Source organism: Jaculus jaculus, chromosome 6 (assembly GCF_020740685.1).
Source record: "Jaculus jaculus isolate mJacJac1 chromosome 6, mJacJac1.mat.Y.cur, whole genome shotgun sequence".
Taxonomy (NCBI): Eukaryota; Metazoa; Chordata; class Mammalia; order Rodentia; family Dipodidae; genus Jaculus; species Jaculus jaculus.
In genome coordinates, this window is record NC_059107.1 from 83635030 (window position 1) to 83659075 (window position 24046).

At 39.3% G+C, this 24046-nt stretch overlaps 1 protein-coding gene across 8 annotated transcripts in view; it reads left to right on the plus strand.

Annotated features, from left to right (window-relative positions):
• The window catches only part of Pphln1 (periphilin 1), a 171779-nt gene that overhangs the window by 62213 nt on the left and 85520 nt on the right, over nucleotides 1–24046 (plus strand). For 6 of the 8 annotated variants that reach the window (XM_045152685.1, XM_045152686.1, XM_045152689.1 and 3 more), the window contains one exon: nucleotides 9083–9294. In XM_045152685.1, coding sequence (XP_045008620.1) covers nucleotides 9083–9294 — 212 coding nt within the window. The remainder of the gene's footprint in view (nucleotides 1–9082; nucleotides 9295–24046) is intronic. The other 2 variants (XM_045152688.1, XM_045152692.1) reach the window with 1 other exon arrangement.

The window sequence follows — 24046 nt, forward strand, 5'->3', positions numbered from 1 at the left end:
GGGCATGCCAGGGCCTCTAGCCATTTCAAATGAACTCCAGACATGTGCGCCCCCTTGTGCATCTGGCTAATGTTGGTCCTGTAATCGAACCTGGGTCCTTTGGCTTTGCAGGCAAACACATTAACTACAAAGCCATCCCTCCAGCCTGATACATTTTTTAGTGAGGAAATATTTTAGAATTAATAAGTGGTTTTAAGAAAGCTGTCAAACATTTGTACATGTTTCTGAAACTGGTAGGTTAAATTAAAAAAAAAATCAGTGTTTATATTTGACACTATTGACATTCGATATTTGATTGTAGGGTGCTATTTGCTGCATTGTAAAGGGTTTAGCAACATAATTGATCTCTAGCCATTAGGTATTAATTTATGGTATTCAAAAATGCAAAGTTGCCATAGTTTAAAAGCTAATTATTGGATTTGTTTTGAGCATTTTTCCTATTCGTACTTTGTAAGTACAGGTATTTTGGATTTAGATCATCTGAATTTTAGAACAGTAATGATAGGTATAGTAGGCCCATAGATTTAGTAAGATACTGGAAAGTTGTGACTAAAGTTGTTTTTGTTCTCTACAAGATATAAATTTCTCCTTGGTCATAAAATATTTACCTATCCAAATTTCTTACTGGTTTCTAAAATTGCTGTTAAGGGAAAGGCAATGTTGGTGAAAGTGAATTATTTTTTTTTTAAATCTAAAATAAGAAACTTGAGAATATATATGTTCACAGCAGTCATTGATTCATGTAATATTTGTGAAATTATTAACTTTTCACTTCAACTTTAGTGAAATGAAATAAAAATAGCTTAGAAGCAATTGCCATTTCTCTTTAAAACAACAAATGTAGTCAGGCCTGGTGGCACAGGCCTCAATACTCAGGAGGCTCAATCAGTGAGATCACAAGTTCAAGCAACTTTGTAAGCCCCTGCTGCAAAAAAGGGGAGGTGGGGACTGGGGATGTAGCTGAGTGGTAGAGAGGGCTTGTCTGGCATGTGATAGATATCCTAGTCTCAGTCCCCAGTACCAGGGAGGGGGTGATAAATAAAAGAGGTTTTAAAGTTTCAAGTATAAACTGGTATATTATTCAACTAATTTGAAAAGAAAGGGAAAAATTGTATTGAGTTCACTAATGAAAGTTTGTTGATTTGTTTTTATTTTTATTTTTTTGGCTGATTGTATGTTTCAGAAACTCATTGTACTTTTCAACCAGCTGCTATGCCCAAGAATTAGGGTTGTCAAACCATAAGAGAGTTTAAAACAAAGTCAAATACAAAGTTAGTTAGTTTGCTATGATATCTTTTTTTAAAGTTTCTTTCTTTCTTTATTTGAGAATGACAGACAGAAAGAGGCAGATAGAGAGAGAGAGGGAGAATGGGCGCGCCAGGGCCTCCAGCCACTGCAAAAGAACTCCACACGCGTGTGCCCCCTTGTGCATCTGGCTAACGTGGGTCCTGGGGAACCAAGCCTCGAACCAGGGTCCTTAGGCTTCACAGGCAAGCACTTAACCACTAAGCCATCTCTCCAGCCCTGCTATGATATCTTAAATCCAAGACCTTGAATATTAGTTTTAACTGCTTATCATAAATTATATGTATAATGGAAGAAAGGAGTTTGGTGTTTTGTAAAACTAACATACTGGTTGAGTGTTCCTTATATACAATTCTTGAAACCAGAGTTCTGGCATATTTTGATTTTGCAGTATTTGCATTGATGTTCCTCATCAGGTATCCCTAATATGAAAATCCAAGCTCCTCAGTGCTCCGAAGTCTGCTCAAAAGGTTTTTGGGTTTTGGAGCATTCAAATTTTGGATTTTCAGAAGAGTGATGCCCAACCTGTGGTATATAGAGCCTTATCATCAGTATTCACTATAGCTGTCTAAACTAAGTATCTGCTGTGAAACAATGGAAACTAAGCAGTAATATGCATTAAAACAGCTATCTGCCTTACAGACCAATAAGGTGTCTTGGTAATTTGAAACTGCACAGCAGTTTTCAGCACATCAGCATGCCAAAAAAAAAAAAAAAAAAAAAAAGAATTACAAGTGGTCTGCAATATTTTGTGTCCGAGGGGGAAGGGAAGTGTGAATGAAGATTAGACATGCCAAAAAAAAGAAGAAGAAGAAAGGAAAGGAAAGAAATGCATTCTCACAGAAAGAGAGAAGAGATGGAAGAGATGGCTTAGTAGTGCAGGAGCATACCTGCTAAGCCTAAGGTTTGATTCTCTAGTACCTACACCAGCCATACGTGCACAAGGTCATGGTGTAGGTATGCGGCTGGAGGGCCTGGTGTGCCCATCCTCTATCTTCTTCTCTCTTTTTCTCTCTGAAAGAAAGAAAGGAAGGAAAGAAGGAAGGAAGGAACGAAGGAAGGAAGAAAGAGAGAGAAAACAGAAAGGTATCATATTTGGTGTTATATCTCTAGCTAGATTTCATCCTGTGTTGAAACTTCAAGAAGTTTAACCCTATTGTATGAACTAACGTAACGTTTCCCTTTGAGGCACATTAAATATCAAGCAATTTCTAGCTAAAACCTAAGGTATGCAGTTTGTTTACCTTAATTTTCACCAAGTGGGACTGTGGTCTGCTTAGCTGTTCTTGCTGCATAGTGGGTACATGGGGTCCATGAAAATATAATGCCTACTGAGTGTGGTGTTGGCTCTCATCCAAATGCTGCAACTGATTTATTTCATTTCCTTCTCACCACAACCTTGTGATATAGGGTTTACTATCATCCACTTGTTACAGAGGAGGAAATCAAAGTAGCTATATGTTGAAGGAAAGGTTGTGAATTTCTTAAGGAATGGGCAAGGCTTAAAGCCAGGCAGATTGATACTGTTTCAACAAATTTAAAAATATTTATTTATAAGCCGGGCATGGTGGCGCACACCTTTAATCCCAGCACACGGGAGGCAGAGATAGGTGGATTGCCGTGAGTTCAAGGCCACCCTGAGACTTCATAAGGTCAGTCTGGGCTAGAGTGAGACCCTACCTTGAAAATCCAAATAAATAAATAAATAAATAAATAAATAAATAAATAAATAAAAAATTTATATTTAAATAAAGAGTGCCAATGTCATCTAAATTTGATACTGTTTTGTCAAATTCAGATCACATTAGCACCCTTAAATATTGTTATTAATGGTTATTTTGGAAGAGTACTTAGGAAGCTAGTTCCTAAGGCCTTATGGGTTAACTCCTTTTCCTCTTCTGTGTGATGTTTCTAGACACATTGCCTTTGATGCTTTGATATTGTATGGTTGCATGGGTGCCTAGAAGCCAGGTGATTCTTCATTGTGTCCCGTTCACTAACATCTTGTATCTTCACAGAGTTGTTAGTGATGATGTAAACATAAACCAGATCTTTTCATCACCTTGTTCAAACTACCTCAATCCTGTGTGGGCTGGCTTTCGTCCTTCTACTTGATCTGCTCTCATTAAACATACTTCTCAGTATTTTTTTATATTTTTATTTTAAAAATAGTTTTATTATTTATTTGCTAACAGAGATGGCAGGGTTTGGGAGAGTATGGGCATTCCAGGGCTTCCTGCCACTGCATCAAACTCCAGATGCATGTACCATTCTGCATCTGGCTTTCTGTGGGTACTGGGGAATCTAGCCCCATCATTAGACCCTGCCAGCAAGAGCCCTTAACCACTGAGTCATCTCTCCAGCCTGTGTCCCAGCATTTATAATTGGTGTTCTTCCTGAGCTGTTCTTTACCAAGTTCTTTGTTGTTTTTTGCTGTTCCTCCCGTCACCTCTCTCTGGCCACCTATCATCTTAGGCATGTTTTGGTCATCCTGTCTTAAATAACCTCATAACCTCACCCTTTCCGTATAGTCTTGTCACTGTGAAATGTTTTATGTATGTGTTTTTCCTTACTGAAGTTAGCTTTAGGAGAACAAGGGCTTAATATTTTAGTAGTTACTAAAACTATTCATAATACTCAGAACTGAGTGACAGTATTTTCTATCATTCTTTCTATCCATTTTCTATAGCAGAGAGGGAAATTTTCCTGATTCGCCTCCCACCCAGTTCGTTTATTTGTGAGAAACATTCAGGGCACATTTTCTGCTAATCTGTTCTGAGGCCATGGGCGAGCTTCCTCACTTTACCACCCTGTCCTTTGTGCTCTCTGACACATTTCAAGAACTTCATTATTCTTCCTTCGCGATGAAGATCTTGGGCCCTGATTCCTCTGTTCCATTCTTCTTTCCATCTTGCTGTGAGAGTGCATTTCCACAGGTTTCTTCTGACCTGTTTTGTCTGCAGTTGCCCACAGGCATGGCCAGGGCCCTTTAATTTTTACTGAGGATTGTTTGGCCTCCATAACTTAGAATTCCTGGTTTTTGAACTTGTCGACAGGTCTCTTATATAAGCTCCCACACCTTAGTAAGTTTCTCCATTTCATTCCTTCTCAAAGTTTTGTGTGCTAAGGAATTTTCAGGAAAGCTTTATAAGTTCTGCAGTCTAGAATGCAGACTTCAGGGGCATAGCCTCAGAGGTTCTGCTGTGGTTGGTGAGGGTTACTGTACCTGAATTTGTGCTTCTCTTGCCTCAGGTAATGCTGACACACTTGAGAAGCCTTGCTTTAACTGGTACTTCTGTCCCAATTCTAAACCATTCTCTTCCCCAAGCTTCTGTTCATATTCTTTCTCTTGGTAACTTCTTGGTCACTTCTATAGATCCTTTACTGAGATAAAGGCCTTCTGACTACAGTTGCCATATATTTTTCTTTTTGAAATTAAATTTTTTTTTACCTTTTTCATATTCTTTTCTTCAAAATCATTATCTTCTTAGTACCTTTTTTTTTCCTTTAATCTTTTGGTTCCTTTATCAGTTAAATTTTTTTTAACTTTTTTTATTTATTTGAGAATGACAGAGAGAGAAAGGCAGAGAGAGAGAGAATGGGCACACCAGGGCCTCCAGCCACTGCAAAGGAACTCCAGATGTGAGCATCCCCTTGTGCATCCTGGGTCCTGGAGAATCGAGCCTCAAACTGGGGTCCTTAGGCTTCACAGGCAAGCATTTAACTGCTAAGCCATTTCTCCAGCCCTATCAGTTAAATTTTTGTGTGTTAGCTTATCAATTGCCATTCTTTGATAAACTAATTTTCTTTCAACCCCCCCCCCCCACATATATAATAAGCTTTACATGGGTGCTAGGGATCAAAACTCTGATGGGCAGGTTAAGGAAGAAGCATCTTTAACTGCTGAGTCAGCTCCCCAGCCCTACAATTTTTAAAATTTTTTTATTATTTCATGTAAATTATAGCATGTTGTTCTCTTTTATCCCCTTGCCTCAGCTTCTCTTACCCTGGAGGCCCTCCTCAGTGGAGTATGGTATTCACTGTAGGCTCATGAAAGCCTCAGTCTTTCCCTATGGGATAGTGGTTGACTGTGCCTCAGGGTATTACTACCTACTCTGTGGCTGTTATAATTTTTCCACCCCCTCTTATGCAGTGTCCCCTGAGCCATGGCAGGCCTGTTGGCAGTCTGATTTTGAGTTGAGTTCTCTGTAGCCTCCGGATTTCTGTTTTGATTGGTTATCATGCTTGTTGCCATCAACCTGGAGTTGTTAGGCTACGTAGAGCAGTATTCTACAGTCTGATTTTGTTTGCAAAGTTTTATTTGGCTCTTGGACTGACAGGTCTCATGATTTCTAATTCTAAATGCACAGGTCTCTTCCAGGCTGTCTTTTCAGTCTCCCTTCTGCCATTGTTTTTCATTCTCCTTTGGCTGTTTCTGTCCCTGTTCACATATACCCTGGGATCCTTTCTGCTGTGCTGTGGAGCTTGGCCTGCTCCCTCTTTATCTTAATCTGTGCTGTGTAGTGTGAGAAGCTTGATGGCATTGAGATATGACCCATCCAAACAAACACATTCTACATTCTTAAGACTCAGGACCAAAAGAGAACATAAAATATCTCGCTACATTTAAAAACATTTAGAAATTACATGTTGATAATACTTTGGACATAATGGTTTTAAGTTAAACTTGCTAAAATTAATTTCACTTATTTCTTTACTTTAAATATGGCTAATGCATCTGTGACTCAGTATTAATATTATGTAATATTGACCTGTCTCATCTTTCCTAAAGACCCACATCAATTTTATTTTTATTTATTTGATAGAGAGAAAGAAGGAAGGGGAAGGAATGGAGGGAGAGAGAGAGAGAATGAATGGGTGTGTCAGGGCCTCCAGTCACTGCAAATGAACTCTGGACGCATGTGCCACCTTGTACATCAGGCTAATGTGGGTTCTGGGCAATCGAGCCTAGGTCCTTTGACCTTGCTGGCAAACACCTTAACTGCTAAGCCATCCCTCCAGCCCATCAGTGTTGTTTATTTATTTTTTGTTTTAGGGTTTTTTTTTGTTGTTGTTTGTTTGTTTTTGAGAAAGTCTCATGTAGCATTCAGACCAGCCTTGAACTTAATATGTAGTTGAACTCCTGCTTCTATCTCCCATGTCAGACTTACAGGTGTGCACCACCACAGCTTGTTTAATGTGGTGCTGGGGATCCAACCTTGGGCTTCATGCATGCTAGGCAAATGTTCTACCAAACTGAGCTAAATTCCTAGCTCTACTGATAACTTTAAAAAAAAAAATCTAGTACAAGGCTGGGGAGATAGCTCAGTGATTAAAGGTGCCTGTTTGCAAAGCCTCCTGACCTCAGTTTGATTTCCCCAGTAACCACATAGAATCACATGCAGAGTGTCACATATATCTAGTGCTGTTTTTCAGAGGGAAATGGCCTGGGCACCACTCTCTGTCTCTTGTAAATAAAACTTAAAAGAATATATATGCGAATACAAGTCTGTTAACACTGGATTGCAATACAACCTTCTTCTCACCCCACTTAGATGCTAAGCTTCTTCAGAGCCAGGTTGTTGTCCATAGTGTGGATCATACTGTAGACATGAATGCTCACATAGGTGACAGGATGAGTTGGCTAACACAGCCACTTTGTCACACAAAGTACTTGGGATGATTTCCTGCTGTGATGCTTTTTCTGGTGGACAGCAGGTTGCTATTAATTGGAGGAGAGATTTTTTCTGAGTTACTAAGTGTGCCCAGCCACCCAGGCCACTCAGTCTAAATTGTGCTTTGATTTTACTGCCCTCTGGTGTTGGTATTGAGAAACTAGTTTAGCATTTCATCTTTTCAATGAAAGATGATCTAGCCTCTGAATATGACCCTGCTTTCTTGTTCATCCACTAAGCAAGTTATAAATAAAACTAATTCAATTTCCTTGGAATATGCTTATTTTGGTTTATCAGATAATATACTTCTGTCTTCTTTTTTTCCTATTTTCCCATTTTTTGATGGCCTGTGTTAGGTTTTTAGCTCTGCATTCCATACCCTCTGCTGTTTTGTATTCTTTGTATTAATGTGTTCCCACAGGTTTAAGTCCTGCTGTACAGACAGCCAAAAAGTTCTTCTCAACTTGAGACTAGTATCTTTGGTTGTTTACCTCCAGTAGCTAAAGCTCAATATGCTCCCATCTGAATGTGGACCTCACCCTGTTCCCATTTCTCAGGTCAGTTTCTCTCATTTCATTCATTCATCATGTGAGGATTCTGGGCTCTGTTCAGCACCTGTGATTTTCATGTGTGTGTAGTCAGATGGTCATCACTGTGCTCCCACTGCTTCTTGCTTGGACTGAGTCAACTCCCTTCAGCCTTTTTTTTTTTTTTTAACTTCAAGGTAGGGTTTCACTGTAGCCCAGGCTGATCTTGAATTTACTAGGTTGTCTTAGGGTGGCCTCGAACTCATGGTGATACTCCTAAGTCTGCCTCCCAAGTGCTGGGATTAAGAGACGTGTGCCACCATGCCTGGCTCCCTTCAGCCATTTTTGACTGCACTCCCATGTGTATGTGTATTCGTTTAGTATCAGCTTCCCTTCCTAGCCTGGGGTTCTGTGATGGCATTTGGTTCTTCATTGTGTCCCTGATACTTGTTTCCTAAGGCCTGTTTAATCCATACATGGCTACTGATTAACCAGATGTTGGTATAAACCCTATGGCTGTAGTGACTAGATTTAACTATACCAGAGGGTTTTTCTTTAATGTTTTATTTAAGTGTTAATATTGTGTATGAGTTAATTTGTCACAAATGAATTTTAGTTGCCTTCAACCTTTTTCCAGGGGACTTTGTGTCTGCAGGGGCATTATATTGTGGGAATTAAATAGCTAGTCCTGGAAATAGAAGTGAAACAGAATCCTCTGCCACTGGTTTGTATCAGCATTCTTTGTATAAAAAAAGTATAAAAAGCCCTTGCCAGGTATAGTGGCTCAAACTTGTAATCTCAGCAGTTGGAAAGTGAAGACAGGAAGGTTGCTATCAATTTGAGGCTAGTCTGAGTTGCATAGTTAGTGCTAGGCTACCCTGGGCTGCAGACTGAGACCCTATCTTACAATAATAACAATAATAACAGAAATAACAATACTGATCACCACAGAAATCCTTTAGCTGTCATCTTGGGGGACAAAAAGTGCTAGAAAAGTTGAGTATTTGTTTTCAAAAAAGCTTGATACTACAAATTTTCACATTTCAAATTAAATTTTTTTATTATTATTTTGGAAGAGATCCATCAACTTTACTGAATGAGATGTGTCACTAGTCTGAAATCTGAAAGGTAACTAGAATAGGGAATTTTCTGAGTATCAAGTTAGTACTCAAAAAGTTTCAGATTTTGGAGCTTTTGGATTAGGAATGTTCAACATATACCTTATTTAGGAGGAACTAAAAGGTCGTTAGATGTTAATTTTGGGAAAGTTTTGCAATGCCTTATTATATTTGAGAGTTTGATAGTTCTGTGTTTATTGTTAATGACAAGGGAGAAGTCCAAATGATTGTTTTTCACATTTTAGAATTTCTTTTTGCTAAGAATAAGGTAACTTGTATTTAATCACATACTTCACTATATGCTGTGAACAAGTGGAATACTCGAAACCATATTTCCTGGTACGTTTCACTTTGTTAGGATTGGAAGAAAAGTCAGTGTAGCTTGTAACCATAGTTTTGCCATTTGTCTTGTATATGGGCAAAAGGTTAATTAACTTATGTATTTTTTTCTTCAAAGGGACATGAGGGATGGCTTTAGAAGAAGAAGTTTCTATTCTTCCCATTGTTCAAGAGAGCGGTCTCCTCATAAAAGAGATGCTCCTTTTTTCAGAGACTCACCTGTAGGCCGGAAGGACTCCCCGCACAGCAGATCTGGCTCCAGTGTCAGCAGTAGAAGCTATTCTCCAGAAAGAAGCAAAACGTACACTTTCCATCAATCCCAGCATAGAAGTATGTATTTTTAAGACTTTTCACAGCTTCCATTGATGAGAGTATTGAGTCACATTGTCTCAGGAATGTTAAAAGAGATATTTTTGCCTTTATTTTGAGAAGTTTCAAACTTAGAGAGAACTTTACAGAAGAGTTTCATATTTCCCCCAGCTATTTGAGTGAAATTTTTGTCTTCATGACAATTCATGTTTGAATTCATTAGCATGAGATTTTTTTTTTATATCAAGTTGAAAGTTTTACAACTTTCTGGTAGTCCTAGTAATAAGAACTTCAGTTCAACAGTCTTTGCATCCTGATAATGTGTTTTTTAAGTTCAGGAAGAGTTTTTGGACTCCTGTCTCTTTTTAACAAAGAATTGAAAGAAACAGACTGAGAAGGATATGTTATAAGTCACTAGATTTATTTAGGAGAGATTATGAATCCAGGGAGGGGTCTCGAACAGGTACGTTTGCTCATGTGGAGGCTGGATCTGGGAGCACATGCAGGAAGCTGAGCATGAGACTGGAGGGGAGACATGAAGGGACTTTTCAGGGAAATTAAAAAGGGGCCAGAGCTGTAAAAGAAAGCTAAAAGGAAATAATGAGAAATAAAAAATATATATCTTACCCCCATCTCAGCAGCCAGAATGGGGGAAGGCCTTATTGATACAGGGACTCTGAGGTTCAGGTGAATAGAAATGACAGATAAGAAGCCCTTGCTCAAATGGTGAACCTCTTACAGCTTTTTGGGGTGGGCTTTACCATCAGGCTCAGGTGAGTCTGAGATAGAGAGCTGATTGATTGGGACTCAGAGCTTGGAGCCCAAAAGAGGCCAGCATATCTGAGTAGAGGGTGCTGTTGCCGAGGGATAAGACTGGACTGGATCAGATGCTGAATTCTCTTTGGGCCTCTCCCTAACTGGCTAACTAAAAATACAACTATCTAGCTCCTATTTCTCCTTCACTCTTCCCACCATCATGGTTGTAACATTGTCTTCATAGTAGCTGTTGCCAGATTCTTGTATGGAACGAGACTTGCCAGTTGTTGCGTATTTGCACTACTGCTAAGGTACACCATGATTTCCCCAAAAAGTGTACCTTTGGACACAGATGTATATGATCATAGGGGAAATCAGAATGCCATTTGAAGGATCTAACAGAAACATAGCCGCTTTCACAGGTGTGATTGCAAATAGAAGTTGTATTTGGCAAGTGTTCTCTCCTTTGCTTTTGTCTCCTCCCTCCCCTTCTAAGCTACCAAATAAATGGGGAGGGTTGAGATGGGTGGGTAGAAACCCTTCCAGAAAATAAACAAATTCTAAACTATCTGTCATTAACAGATATAGGAAAAAAAGCAGACACCTTTTGAGAACTTTTTCCTTTCTTAGATGTATATGAGTTAAATTCAAGTTAATTAACCATTTGAGAGGAAGGGAAGCATCTTTGGAAACTAATAATGAAAGCATTTTAACAATACCTAAATAAATTACTAGAAAACAAGTTCTAACTTGTTAGCTGATGGTGAAACTATTAAAAGTAGTCATGGTGAAGTAGACACCCCACACATGCCCATTTTTTCCTCTGAAGCAGAAATTTCTGGGAGAACTTTTCTCTTTACCTGCTTTTGGCTACTTCATACCACAAGCTCTAAAAGTTGAGATTAAATGTGCACAAGCTACCATTGATGTGCCTGTCTCATGATCTCTAATACAATGTCCCCATCCTTCACGATTAATGTCTTTACTATCTTCAGTAATGGAAAGATAACAAATTGGAAGGACCACAATATGGCATAAGTTAAACAGCATACAGGCTTGTTAATGCCTGCATATAGGTTTCCTTTAGTCTTTTATTTTTATTTATTTATTTATTTATTTATTTGAGAGTGACAAAGAGAGAAAGAGGCAGAGAAAGAGAATGGGTGTGCCAGGGCCTTCAGCCACTGCAAAGGAACTCCAGATGCATGCGCCACCTTGTGCATCTGGCTAATGTGGGTCCTGGGGAATCGAGCCGGGGGTCCTTAGGCTTCATAGGCCAGTGCTTAACCGCTAAACCATCTCTCCAGTCCTCCTTTAGTCTTTTAATTTTGCAAGTTAACTTCTATAATTAAGACTAAAAAATAACTTTGAGTAAAGCTTCACAAGTGACTGATTCTTTCATTAGGGTGATACTGAGACAATATTTTCTATATTCCTTTCTTATTTTCAGAATACTTGTTAGACCATTTGTTAAAAAGGTAAACAAGTTTTGCTTTAGATCATCCAAAGTAATTATTTTCTCATATTTATGACATCAGTTTTTGCTTGAAATCTGGAGGTCACATATATTAATGACTCCTTTTCTTTAAAGAAGGATTGGAGGAGAGCTGGGTGTGGTGGTGCACACCTTTAATCTCATCACTCAGGAGGCAGAGGTAGGGGGATGGCCATGAGTTTGAGGCCACCCTGAGACTACATAGTGAATTCCCGGTCAGCCTGGACTAGAGTGAAACCCTACCTCAAAAAGCCAACCAACCAAACAAACAAAAAAGTCCTTCTTGCAATAGCTTTACTGTATCACAGTCTAGTCCTTCCACTTTTGTATGATTTATTGTTTGGATCAGGAAGATTTTTCTGTGACATCTATTTAATACCCTTTATTCTGTCAAAAATATATACAGTTACTTCTTTACAAACTAGAGGAGCATTGCTCCTTGTGCCTATTTTGTGAATTTAATATAGTTTCTAAATCTTTTGCTTTCCTAATTTTCTTTCCATGCCTTTGAAATTGTGACACCAAAAGCAGACCTTATTTTGACAATTGCATTTCATTAATAGCCTTTGTTGAGTATGTAGGCAACTGAATCCTCCAGCTGTATTCTTTCCAGGTACCATTGATTATGTGTGATACTATGTGTGTGCGCGCGCGCGTGTGCGTGCGCACGCTGAATTTCATCTAGTTAAATTGGCTTTTATTCTTAAACCTTAAAATCTCTGTGTTCCTACATATTATACCTAATTAATTAGATTTGCTTTATCCGGAAATAAAGTGCACCTAAAGGGTATCATATTAGCCATCAGTGATTTTGTTGAGGAGGAGAAGGCTAACTATGGAAGCCTTTAGGAAATGGCACAATCTTGAATAGCATTGTTTGCTTATCCAGTTGTGATCTCTCAACCTTACTCTTACTGTGCCTTTATCTCTACCTGCAAATCTTATGGAAGACCTTGCCTGGTGTTTATACTATCAAAACATTGACATAAAGATTGTTCTGTTTTTATTTTTGTAAATCCACATGGCTTACAGAAATGATTGTGTAAGTATTTATAATCAGCTTCTTTAAAAAAAATTTTTTTCTTCATTTTTATTTATTTGAGAGTGACAGAGAGAGAAGGAGGCAGATAGAGAGGGAGAGAGAGAGGGAGGGAGGGAGGGAGGGGGGAGAGAGAGAGAGAAAGAGAGAGAGAGAGAGCGCGCGCCAGGGTTTCCAGCCACTGCAAATGAGCTCCAGATGGTGTGCGCCCCCTTGTGCATCTGGCTAATGTGGGTCCTTAGGCTTCACAGGCAAGCGTTTAACCGCTAAGCCATCTCTCCTGCCCTATAATCAGCTTCTTTTAATTTATTCCTTATATGTGCTAGGGGTTACTATCTAGCTTCCCGGTGGTACTTAGTTCTTGATGAGATTGTGTAACAGTTTGATTGGCTTTTAAAAATTCCACTACAATGGAAATTGTGCAAGTTTATTGTATTTGTTTGTTCTGCTTTTGTACAGCTAACTTTGGGCATCTCCTTACTTGCAAACATTTTAAAGGAAAACTATTATGACCTGTATTCTTTTTAACAATACATGTTCTAACATAGCTATACATGAATTAAAAATATTATTTTGTTACTGTGTTTGGAAATGAAAGTTCATCATTGATCTTGATTATTTATTTGGATTACTAGCATATGGATAAGTGGGCACAGATTTACAGGCCACAGGGTCACCCAGCTGTAGCCAGGCTGGACAGACAGACACATTAATGGTATCACATATAGACCCTAAAGGAAACATGACTCTGGAATGTATGCTGGCCACCATGGACAGACCAGTCCACAAAGCTTGAGGGACAAGAGAAGAGGTTACTATACTGGAATCATAGTGGATGGTAGAAGCTGGTCTGGAGGAACTGGGGTGCCCCCAGTGCCTTCTGTGCTCAGACTGCTTAATTGTAATGGGAAAAGATACATGTCTTAAGAGCTGTTCGTTGTAAATAAAAACTAAAGTCCAAATGAACTGAAATCCTAATAGAATTTTAGTTTAATTCCACCTTTAGAGACAAGCTTATATGTAGGGTTGAAGTGATAATGGAAATATTTGCACAACAGAGAAGGAGGATGAATTGGTTCTCTTAGCAACTCAATTTTAATGTTTCTTCATTCAAAAGCCACCCCATTTGTGTTGAGTGCTGATTGTAGTCTTTCAGTGATCAGGAAATGTATTGAACTACATGGTTTGCCAAACAAGGCAACTCCAGGGTCAACCCACTCAGGTTTATGATCTAGTGAGACAGAAAAGGTACCAAGTAATTGAATAGTAATAAATATTTTAGGTCGAGTTGTCAGGATTCTGGTAAAGAAGGATTTTTAGGATAAGCTTTGTTACATGGAGTCCCTACAGAATGATTTAACATTTTCCTGATACTTATTGGGCCTGAAATGATCTAGGTATTGATGAGCTTTGAATGAAATTTTGTGATATACTCTTTTTTCTTTCTTTTTTCCTCTACCATGCCCAGCAATTTTTATTTTTATTTATTTATCAGAGAGAGAGAGAGAGAGTGAGAGAGAATAGACATGCCAAGACCTCCAGCTGCTGCAAATGATCTCCAGACACATGCACCACCTTGTGTGGCTGGCTTATGTTTGTCTTGGGGAATTGAGCCTAGGTCCTGTGGCTTTGTAGGCAAGTGCTTCCACCACTAAGCCATCCCTCCAGTCCCATCCTTATTTCTTCCTGACAGAGCTTTGATGGAGTCTCCTGGATGAACCATAGGAGTACAGTGGAAGTTTTTCTGATTTCAGAAATATTGAGCTTCCAAAACAGTAATCAAGTAGTGCCATATACACAGGCATTTTACACATCCTTTTTTGTTCTCTCAGTAGCCAGTATTCATAATGCATACAGATTATATAATGCTTTAAAAACTAAACCCATTGGTTTGGGCTGGAGTTTAAGAAAAAGGAGTGTATTCCTAATTAGTAGTCCTTTTCTTCAGCTTGCTGACTCTGACCTTCAAAGATGGATCTTAGGGGAAGCAGAAATGATAGAAAGCTCTTTCAACTCCTCTATCTTTTCTCTGTCATCTTCAGGTGTCTTTAGCATAAGGACCTTCTTCTTGTGCTCAACCATATTATTTTCTTTTCCTTTCATTCTTTTTTTCTTTTTCTTTATTTGAGCGGGGTTGGGGGAAGAATGGGCGCGCTAGGGCATCCAGCCACTGCAAACAAACTCCAGACACATGCGCCACCTTGTGCATCTGGCTTAAGTGGGTCCTGGGGAATTGAACCAAGGTCCTTTGGCTTTGTAGGCAAGTGCCTTAACTGTTAAGCCATCCCTCCAGCCCACACCTTTTTTTTTTTTTTTTCATTTTTGAATAAGCCAATAAGTGTTTTGGAAATCAAAAGCTCCATGTTTCATATCTGTATCTGTGATCAAGAAAAACATTCTCAGGACCTGTGTAGACATATTTTCATTTGTTTTATGTTTTAATTTCAGTTTTAAAGCCCCTGCTGTTGGAGGGGAAATGAATGTGCTAAGTTGTGAAGCTTGTTTCTGTTTTGTTTCAGTTTTCCCAGAATTGTAATGAGTTCAATACTGTACAAGACATAGTCCTTAGCTTCATCATCTTTAATGATGGTTCCTGCCCCCCTCCCTGCATTATCATTTGTTCTTACATGAGTTACCAGTAATGAGTAGCACTTATTCATAGAGTTGACAACATCTCTGTTAAGTTTGTCCTTGCTTTCAGCAGGAAGAACAATCAAGCAAAGAGTATGTTTTTGAAAGATTATATTAGATTTACATTTAGCTATTGTAGTCTGGGAGTCACCAAATACGATAAACCTCTTGAAGTTCTTCCTCTTCAGTAGGAAAATTTTGTACATTGTTAGTGGGGCCACATCCTGACAGATTCCATCATAAATTGAAAATATCTTTTAAGTTGGTAATGCACTTAATACCCCTAACTTCCTGAGCTTCATCAGTTAGGTACACAGTATCCTGTGGCTTAGGTTGTTTTTCCTTGCTGTCAGATGGGAACCATGGAACTGCCTCTGCTCAGCATCCAGAGTGTCAAACAGTGTATCATCTGCTCTAGGGGGGTGGGGGTGGGATCAGAATTCAGAGGATGTTTTCTATTGAATGTGTAAGATTACCATCATAAAATTTGGAAATTATAGATGAACCATTACAAATCAGAGGCAGTTTGCTTTTTTTTTTTTTTTTTTACAAAATCATTATTTATTTATTGCTTTTTGAGATAAGGTCTTACTAGAGATGGCCTTAAATGCATAGATTCTCCTGCTTCGGTCTCCTCTAAGTAGTAGGCATGTGTCACCATTCTTGGCTTATCATTTATTCTTTAACTCTTCGACATATCGACATGAACTTGTACTCTGTACTAGAATTTCTTTCCTGGATTCTTTTCATCATTGCAACCTAGAGTCTCCTGCCCCCTTGCCAAGTCTCAGCAAAGGCAGGAATGTGTTAAGGGTTTTTTGTTTGTTTGTTTGTTTGTGTTTTAAATCTTCTTACTAAATTTGCCTGTGAGATGAATGTGAGGTAATGGCTAAATAGTAGAGTAGTATTCTGTTAGAGTATAAAGCAGTGAGTGAAAGAGGCAGATTAGACACATTTGTGTCTATAGTTCGGTTGAAGTAAGACAAGCAGAGCCAATAGGGGTGATGGTAGGAGAAACACTGGGACTTAGCAAATGTAGTGAGGAAGTTAAAGGGGACTTGGAGGCCTGTATTCTCCCCAAAAGGCCCATGTGTTCAAGGCTTGGTCCCCAGCCTGTGGTGCTGTTGAGCAGTAGTTCAGTCTTTAAAAGGATCAGCCTACTTAGAGAACATTACATCTTTGGCAATCTGCCAATGAAGAGTTTATTGGGACTCAGACCTCTTTGTACTTTCTCTGATGCTGTGAAGTGTGTAAGCCACTTCCCTATCTGTGCACTTGCCAAGTTTGGAGATTATTAAATAGTTGATGCTAATTTAATGCAAATGGTTAAGAAATTGTAATTAAATCTGTTAATGAGGGTGTTGGAGTGATGGCTCAACAGTTAAGGTCCTTGCCTCCAAGGACCTGGTTTGATTTCCCAGTGCCCATGTAAAGGTGATGCATGTGTCTGTTCATTTGCTGTGGCTAGAGGCCCTGATGTGTACCCATCCATTTTCTCTCTCTCTTTTTCTGTCTTTTTCCTCTCATAAATAAATGAATATGTTAATTAATACTGTGTCTCTGAAAATTGGAAGCAAAATTAGTGGTTTATTGGTGAACTAATACTTTAAGATTTAAAAGACCTGATTGGTTTTATTTGCTGATGTCTTTAGAGTGCTTTTATCACAGTTGACTTCATGCCACCAGCATAGAGTAACTGAACTCAAATCCACTCTCACTAGCTAATATGAATTGAATTACGGCTCTATTTCATTTCTGTAAATATCACTATTCTATTTTCATTTTTGAAGTGGGATCTTACTGTAGCTCAAACTGACCTGGAACTCACTCTGTAGCCCCAGGCTGGCCTCAAATTCACAGTGATCCTCCTGAGTAGTGGGATTAAAGACACATACCACACCACCATACCCAATTTAATACCACTATTCTTATCTCTTTTTAATATTTAGCTTTTTCCTTTTTAAGCTTTTGTTATATTTTAAAGTCAGCAAACCAACGTAAGGGGTTTCATTATGGCATTTTTACATATATATATGTAATTATACTTTGTCTAAACTTAACCTCTTCTTCCACCGTTGCCTTCTTCTGGTATTCTCATACCTTTCTTCCTGCTTTCCTTCCTTCCCTTAGACAGTCCGTTATTCTACTTTCATATCACATGTAATTCATTATCCTCTTTTTTAGTTTCTTGACCACATCCACACATCCACATGCACTTGAGTGTGCATGCATTCACAACACACACATGCATTTGCTTTTAATTTTAGGTTCTACATATGAGAGAAAACATAGTATTTGTCTAAGTATGGTTTATTTTGCCTAGTACGAAAATTTCCATTTCCATCCATTTTCCTAAAAATGTAGGAAATATATTGATTTCATATTTTTAATCTGAATAAAATTTGTCATGTATAAATGCAAATTCTTTATCTTTTGCTGTGTTTTGAGGTAGGGTTTCACTCTAGCTCAGTCTGACCTGGAATTAGTTCACTTTGTAGTCTCAGGATGGCCTTGAACTCAAGGCAATACTCCTATCTCTGCCTCCCAAGTGCTGGCATTAGAGGTGTGCATCACCACACCTGGCTCTCTTTATCCTTTTATTGATATCCTTTTATTCTTTGTGGACATCTAGGCTGATTTCATTTTCTGGCTATTGTGAATAGTGCAGCTATAAACATGGATGTAGAAGTATCTTTATGTGGTTGACAAGACTTTCAATAGAATTTTTTTGATATATACCTAAGTATGTTATAGCTGGGTCATATGGTAGTTCTTTATTTAGGGTTTTTTGTTTGCTTCTTTGTTTTGTTCTTCAGGAACCTCTATACTAACTTCTATAGTGGCAACACAAGTTCACATTCCCACCAACAGTGATATGTGATCCTCTTTCCTTACATCCTGGCCAACATGTGTTATAATTTGTTTTCCTGATGGTATTGATTTTGATTGGGATGAGCTGGAGTCTCAAAGCAGTCCCCCCACCCCTTTTCCTTTCTTTCTTTATTTCTCTTCTTTTTTAAGGTCTGATTTCTAGCTTAGGCTGACTGGGGTTTATTACTCTGTAGCCCTGGGTTAGTCTTGAATTCACAGGGATCCTCCTACCTAAGCCTCTTGAGTGCTAGGACCAAAGATGTATACTGGCATGCCCGGCTACTTTTTTTTTTTTTTTTAATTTAATCTTCATTTATTTATTTGAGAGAGTGAAAGAGGCAAACACATATACACATAGAGAGAGAATGAGTGCGCCAGGGCCTCCAGCCACTGCAAGTGAACTCCATATGCATGTATGCATGTGTCCCCTTGTGCATCTGTCTTACATGGGTACTGGGGAATTGAACTGAGGTCCTCTGGATTTGCAGGCAAATGTCTTAACCACTAAGCCCAAGTTTTTTATCTTTTTGAAGCAGGTTCTCACTCTAGTCAAGGCTAACTTCAAACTCATGGTCATCCTTCTACCTAGCCACATTAAAGACCTGAGCAACCACAACTTCAAGGCAGATTCAATTTGCATTTCCCCAATGGCTAAAGATGATGCTCACCTTTTCAAGTATTTGTTGGCCATTTTATATTTCTGCCTTTGAGAATTGTCCATTTCATTAGTCCATATGTTTATGGAATGAATTGAGCTTTTGGTGGTGTTTATGTAGTTTGTTTGTAATCCTCTGACCATGTAGCTGGGAACATTTTTTCCCCTCATTTAAAAAATATTAATTAATTAATTAATTAATTAATTAATTAATTTGACACAGAGAGAGAGGGAGATATAGAGAGAGAATGGGCATACTAGGGCCTCCAGCCACTGCAAATAAGCTCCAGATGTACGCACCCCCTTGTGCATCTGGCTAACGTGGGTCCTGGGGAATTCAACCCAGGGTCCTTTGACTTTGCAGTCAAATGCCTTAGCCACTAAGCAATCCCTCCAGCCCTTTTCCCCCTTGTTTTGTAGGCTGTCTCTTCACTCTAGTGACTGTTGGTTGTTGTGCAAAAGCCTTTTTAAACTTCATGTTATCCCATTTGTCAAATCTGATCATTATGTCTTGTGCCTGGAGTCCCTTTAGGAAAATGCTTGCCTATATGTATATCTTAAAGTGTTTTATTTGACTTTTCCACTAGTGGTTTCAAAGTTTCCGATCTTATATTAAGGTCTTGCTCCATTTTGAACTGATTTTTGTACATGGTTAGATATATGAGTCTACTTTCATTCTTCTGCATGTGGAAATACAGTTTTTGTAGTGCCTCGGCCAGCGGGGAGTCGAACAAAGAAGCGAGGTGAAAATCAAACTGAATGAAAGTAGGCAAACAGACACAAGAAGGAGACCATGCTAGATGTTTGTCACGGCCTCGAGAGTTTATTCTTACATGTAGGTTTATATAGGGTTGTAGGGAGAAGGGGACGTGGCCAGGGCAAGAAGTTGTAGGGGGAAGGGGACGTGGCCAGGGCAAGGACTTGTCAGGAAACCTAGAGGGGGTGTAATTAGGTGTTCATCTCATCTTGCCTAACTGGCTTAACATCCTGACTGCACCAGGTTTCACATCCTGACCATAAACTGGCTTTTTGCAAAAGATAAGATTCTGTAAGTAGTCTGCTGACCAGTTCCAGAAGTACCTAGCAGAAAGCTTTCTGAGTAATGAGTCAGTTTATGAGCAGGCCCAGGCAAAATGGAGAGGCTTTTGCTCTATGGCTCCTGACATTGTAGTACAGTTTGTTTAAAAGGCTGTTTTTTTCTTCAATGTTTGCTTCTGGCATCATCAAAAAAAAATAGGTGACTGTAGCTAGATGTCTTATTTCTGGGTCCTTTCTTTGTTTCATTGGTCTATATGACTGTTCTTATATCAAAAAAATGTGGGATGCTGGGCTTGGGAAATGGCTTAGCAGTTAAATGATTGCCTGTGAAGCCTAAGGACCCTAGTATGAGGCCAGATGCAACAAGGTGGCACATGCATCTGGAGTTCTTTTGCAGTGTCTGGAAGCCCTGATGTGCCCATTCTCTCTCTCTCCCTCTCCCTCTCTGCCTCTTTCTGTCTCTCTGTCTGTCTGTCGCCTTCAAATAAATAGAAAAATGTGGAATGTTTTATGAACTTGCATGCCAGTCTTGCGTGGGGCCAGTGGTGATCTTGTGTCATTACTGTGCCAGTATATATGCTGCTGAAGCTAGTATCTTAGCTTTTGATTTGATTTGAAAATAATTCGAGGCAGCTTAATGATTAAGAACCAAAATAAGATTATATAAATGAATGAGAAGGGAGGGCAATAGTGTAAGGATAAAGTAAAGTTAATTTTGCATGAAATAAATGCCTATCACATGAACTAACCATTGCTATAGGCAAATTGTTTATCAAAAGTAAACAGAAAGGAACCCATAGAAGCACCTCACTTAGAACACAAATAAAAGCAAATCCTATGCCCCCAAGAAACAAAGTTTGCCTGATGTGAGAGACTAGTGAGGAATGAAAAAGACCTTTGCAGCATGCACATGGCATTTCTTTAAGCATAGTTCAAGGCATCTGCTGACACTGTCAGGACAATTTAGGAAAAATATTTTTTTTTCAGAGATAAAAATGTAAAATTAAGCTGGAGGGATGGATCAGTGGTTAAGGGCACTTGCTTAGAAAGCCTGATGATCTGTGTTTCCCAATACCCAGGTCACAAAGTGGCACATATATTTAGAGTTTGTTTGCAGTGGCAGGAGGCCCTGGTGTGCTCATGCTCACTCTATCTCTGTCTGTCTCTTAAATAAATACAAATATTTGTTTAAGGTAAGATTGGCAATTTGAGATTTATAATAGAAATGTTTGGAATAAATGTTAAGACCTTTCTCTTATTGGAAAGATATTTAGTCACCCTGTCTAGTATACATATGCTGTTTAGAAACCTTGTCCCACTTACGGTATTAATAGTTTGAATGTAGCTGGAGGTGGTGGTGCACACTTTTTTTTTCCCCCGAGGTAGGGTCTTACTCTGGCTCAGGCTGACCTAGAATTAACTATGTAGTCTCAGGGTGGCCTTGAATTCACAGTGATCCTCCTACCTCTGCCTCCCGACCAGCTGGTGCACACTTTTAATCTCGGCACTTGAGAGGTTGAGGTAAGAGGATCATTGTTAGTTCATGGCCAGCTTGGGAATACGGAGTGAGTTCTAGGTTAGCCTGGGCTAGAGTGAGACCCTATCTCGGGGGGGGGGGGGTTTGTAAAGAATTGTCTGTTTTTGGAAGACAAGCCCAAAACATAGGGGTTAAAACTGCTTACAAAATTTATATAGTTAAACTAACTAAAAATTGTTTTGACAATTGTATACATGTATATGGTGTATTTTAAGCCCATTCCCCAATTATCTTCTCTTGTTCTCCCACTTCCATTGAACCTCTTCTTTCCAGCTAGTTTCCTTCCTACTTTGATGTCTTTTGTTTGTTTGATTCTGTGACTCACTCTGTTTAATGAAGGTTGCTTGCATTTGTATGGATGGAGGGTTATTATGGGTGTATGGGCAACTTACCAGTGGCCACACCACTCAGAAAAATGACTCTACTTTCCCTGGCAAGTGTTAACTGTCAGCAGCTCCTCAGGGACACTCTCCTATCCATGGCAGAATGTTGACAGGCCCAATCTTTTGTATCTTGTGCAGGTAATCACAGTTCCTTGAGTTCATTTGTGCAATGGCTATGTCATGTGCAGAAGACACCATTCCACACCACTCCTCCCCATCCTTTAGCTCTTATGTTCTTTCCTCCTCCTTTTCTGCCATGTCCTTGAGCTGTGGAGGGTGTGATATAAATGTTCCCTTTAGGGCTGAGGACTCAACAGTCACTTATTGTTTAGAGTTTCATCAGTTATGAGTCTCTGCAATAACTACCACCTACTACAAAAAGTAAATCTTCAGCGTGGTGGCTCGTACTTTTTAATCCCAATACATTGGAGTTCAGAGGTAGTAGGATTACTGTGAGTTTGAGGCCATCCTGAAACTGCATAGTGAGTTCCAGGTCAGCCTGGGCTAGAGTGAGACCCTACCTTGAAAATCTACTCCCCAAATATGTATATATATAGATTTGGATCATAATTTGAGAAAGTGATAACCCCATGGGCTAGAGGTGTGTGATGGTGAGATTTAGTTTGATCTCACTTGACTAGACTACTTTAGCTGAAGATGGAATACTTTGATGTGTGGACAGATCAGTCCACTGTGACAGGCCTAGTAACCTGACTCTACAGTTGGAGATGGAGGTCTTAATAGGTTATGGTCCAGACAGTTGTGAGTGGCCTTTTGTCCTCTAGGAGGTTTTAATGGGTTAATGAGGAGGTAGGTCCTGAAAAGGTAGTGTCAGGCTTGGGGCTGTACTTATCCTGGTAATCCAGAACAGTCTTGATTGCCTGCCCCATTGATGTAACATGCTAAGATAATGAGTCCCTGGATCTGGTAGGCTTGGAATGCTTAACATAAAGGACTTCAAATGGGCTGGCTAAGATGGGTTGTAGACTTAGAAGTATTGCAAGCTCATAAAAGTGAAGTTAGGAGAATGGACCAAACCTGTTGAGTTTCAAGTGTGACTTCTCTTCAAAGTTAGATTTAGTTCTTTTGACCTTCCCAGAAGAGCTGTCCTATTACTAGAAATCTATTTGCCAGTCTTGACTCAATATAGCTCCCCTTTACTGGACAGGCTCTAAAAGGAAGAGGGGGTCTGTTTGAACATGGAGAAGCTTTGAAATGGACTGCAAGGTGTGAGGAATTTCAATGCCTGTGCAGAGACTCAATTAAAATTTGGAGGGGCTTAGTCCCCAGATGTGTGGCCCGAAGGAACTCTTACAGATCTTTCATTGGGAGGATTCAGGGAGTAACAGCTTGTTACTAGGCTTTTTGGCCATCCCTTTGGGTTGTTTGTGAAGCCATGGTTCCTGAGGTGGTATAGTGTGGTAGTAGGAGAGTGTGATTATGAACTAAGATAGCCTGGGTGGTAGTCAGACTGCTTGTTTGGCCTGTTATCTAGAGAAATGTCAGAGTGCTTCTTCTGGTGGGCCTTGAACTGTTATGTTAGGACTAGAATCTCAGGGACATGTTTGATCAGCATATGAACAGTTAGGAGACCCTTTTTTCAACCAGTGGCTGTAGGGACATGGGTCACATGGAAATCATAGGCTGATGTTAGTCTCATTCCTGCTCCCAGTTGAAGCTGTAATGAGAGCAGTTAGGTTAGCCTTTTGTATTGATTGGGTATTGATAGGGGAATTCTATAGTGTCTTAAAAGAGTGGCTCTTGGGTAGGCAATAACTCAAGATCTAAGGTACCGGACACACAGTCACTAAGTTTCCATTGAATTAGTCACTACAGATTCTTGTCTTAGGAACTTGACAAATGAAACCCACACACTATGACAAAGTTTAGAAAGATTTTATCATTAGAACTTTAATAAGTTCTAATGATAGAGATAGAGCTTAAAGAACTTAAGAGAAGGAAAAAATATATAGCTTCTGCCTCAGAGGAGGCAGGGGCAGGGTTTCTGGAAATGGGAAATTCTTCCTAGAAACTCAGATTAGGGTGTTTTAAGGGAGTTTACTGTTCAGCACTGATACCAGGCATCTAGATGCCATTGGGTTTTCAGGAAGGAAAGTCATTATATCCCTTACTTTTCTTTTCTAGAAAAGGGCATTAGGGAAAAATCAGACTTTCTCCTTGTGTTGTAGTCAGCTTTGTGTTGCTGACAAAAAAAACCAAAAAAACAAAAAAACACCCAACCAAGAGCAACTTGTGAGAGGAAAGGGTTTATTTTGGTTTACAAACTCAAGGGAAAACTCCATGATGGCAGGGGAAAATGATAGCATGAACAGAGGGTGGACATCACCTCCTGTCCAACATCAGCAGA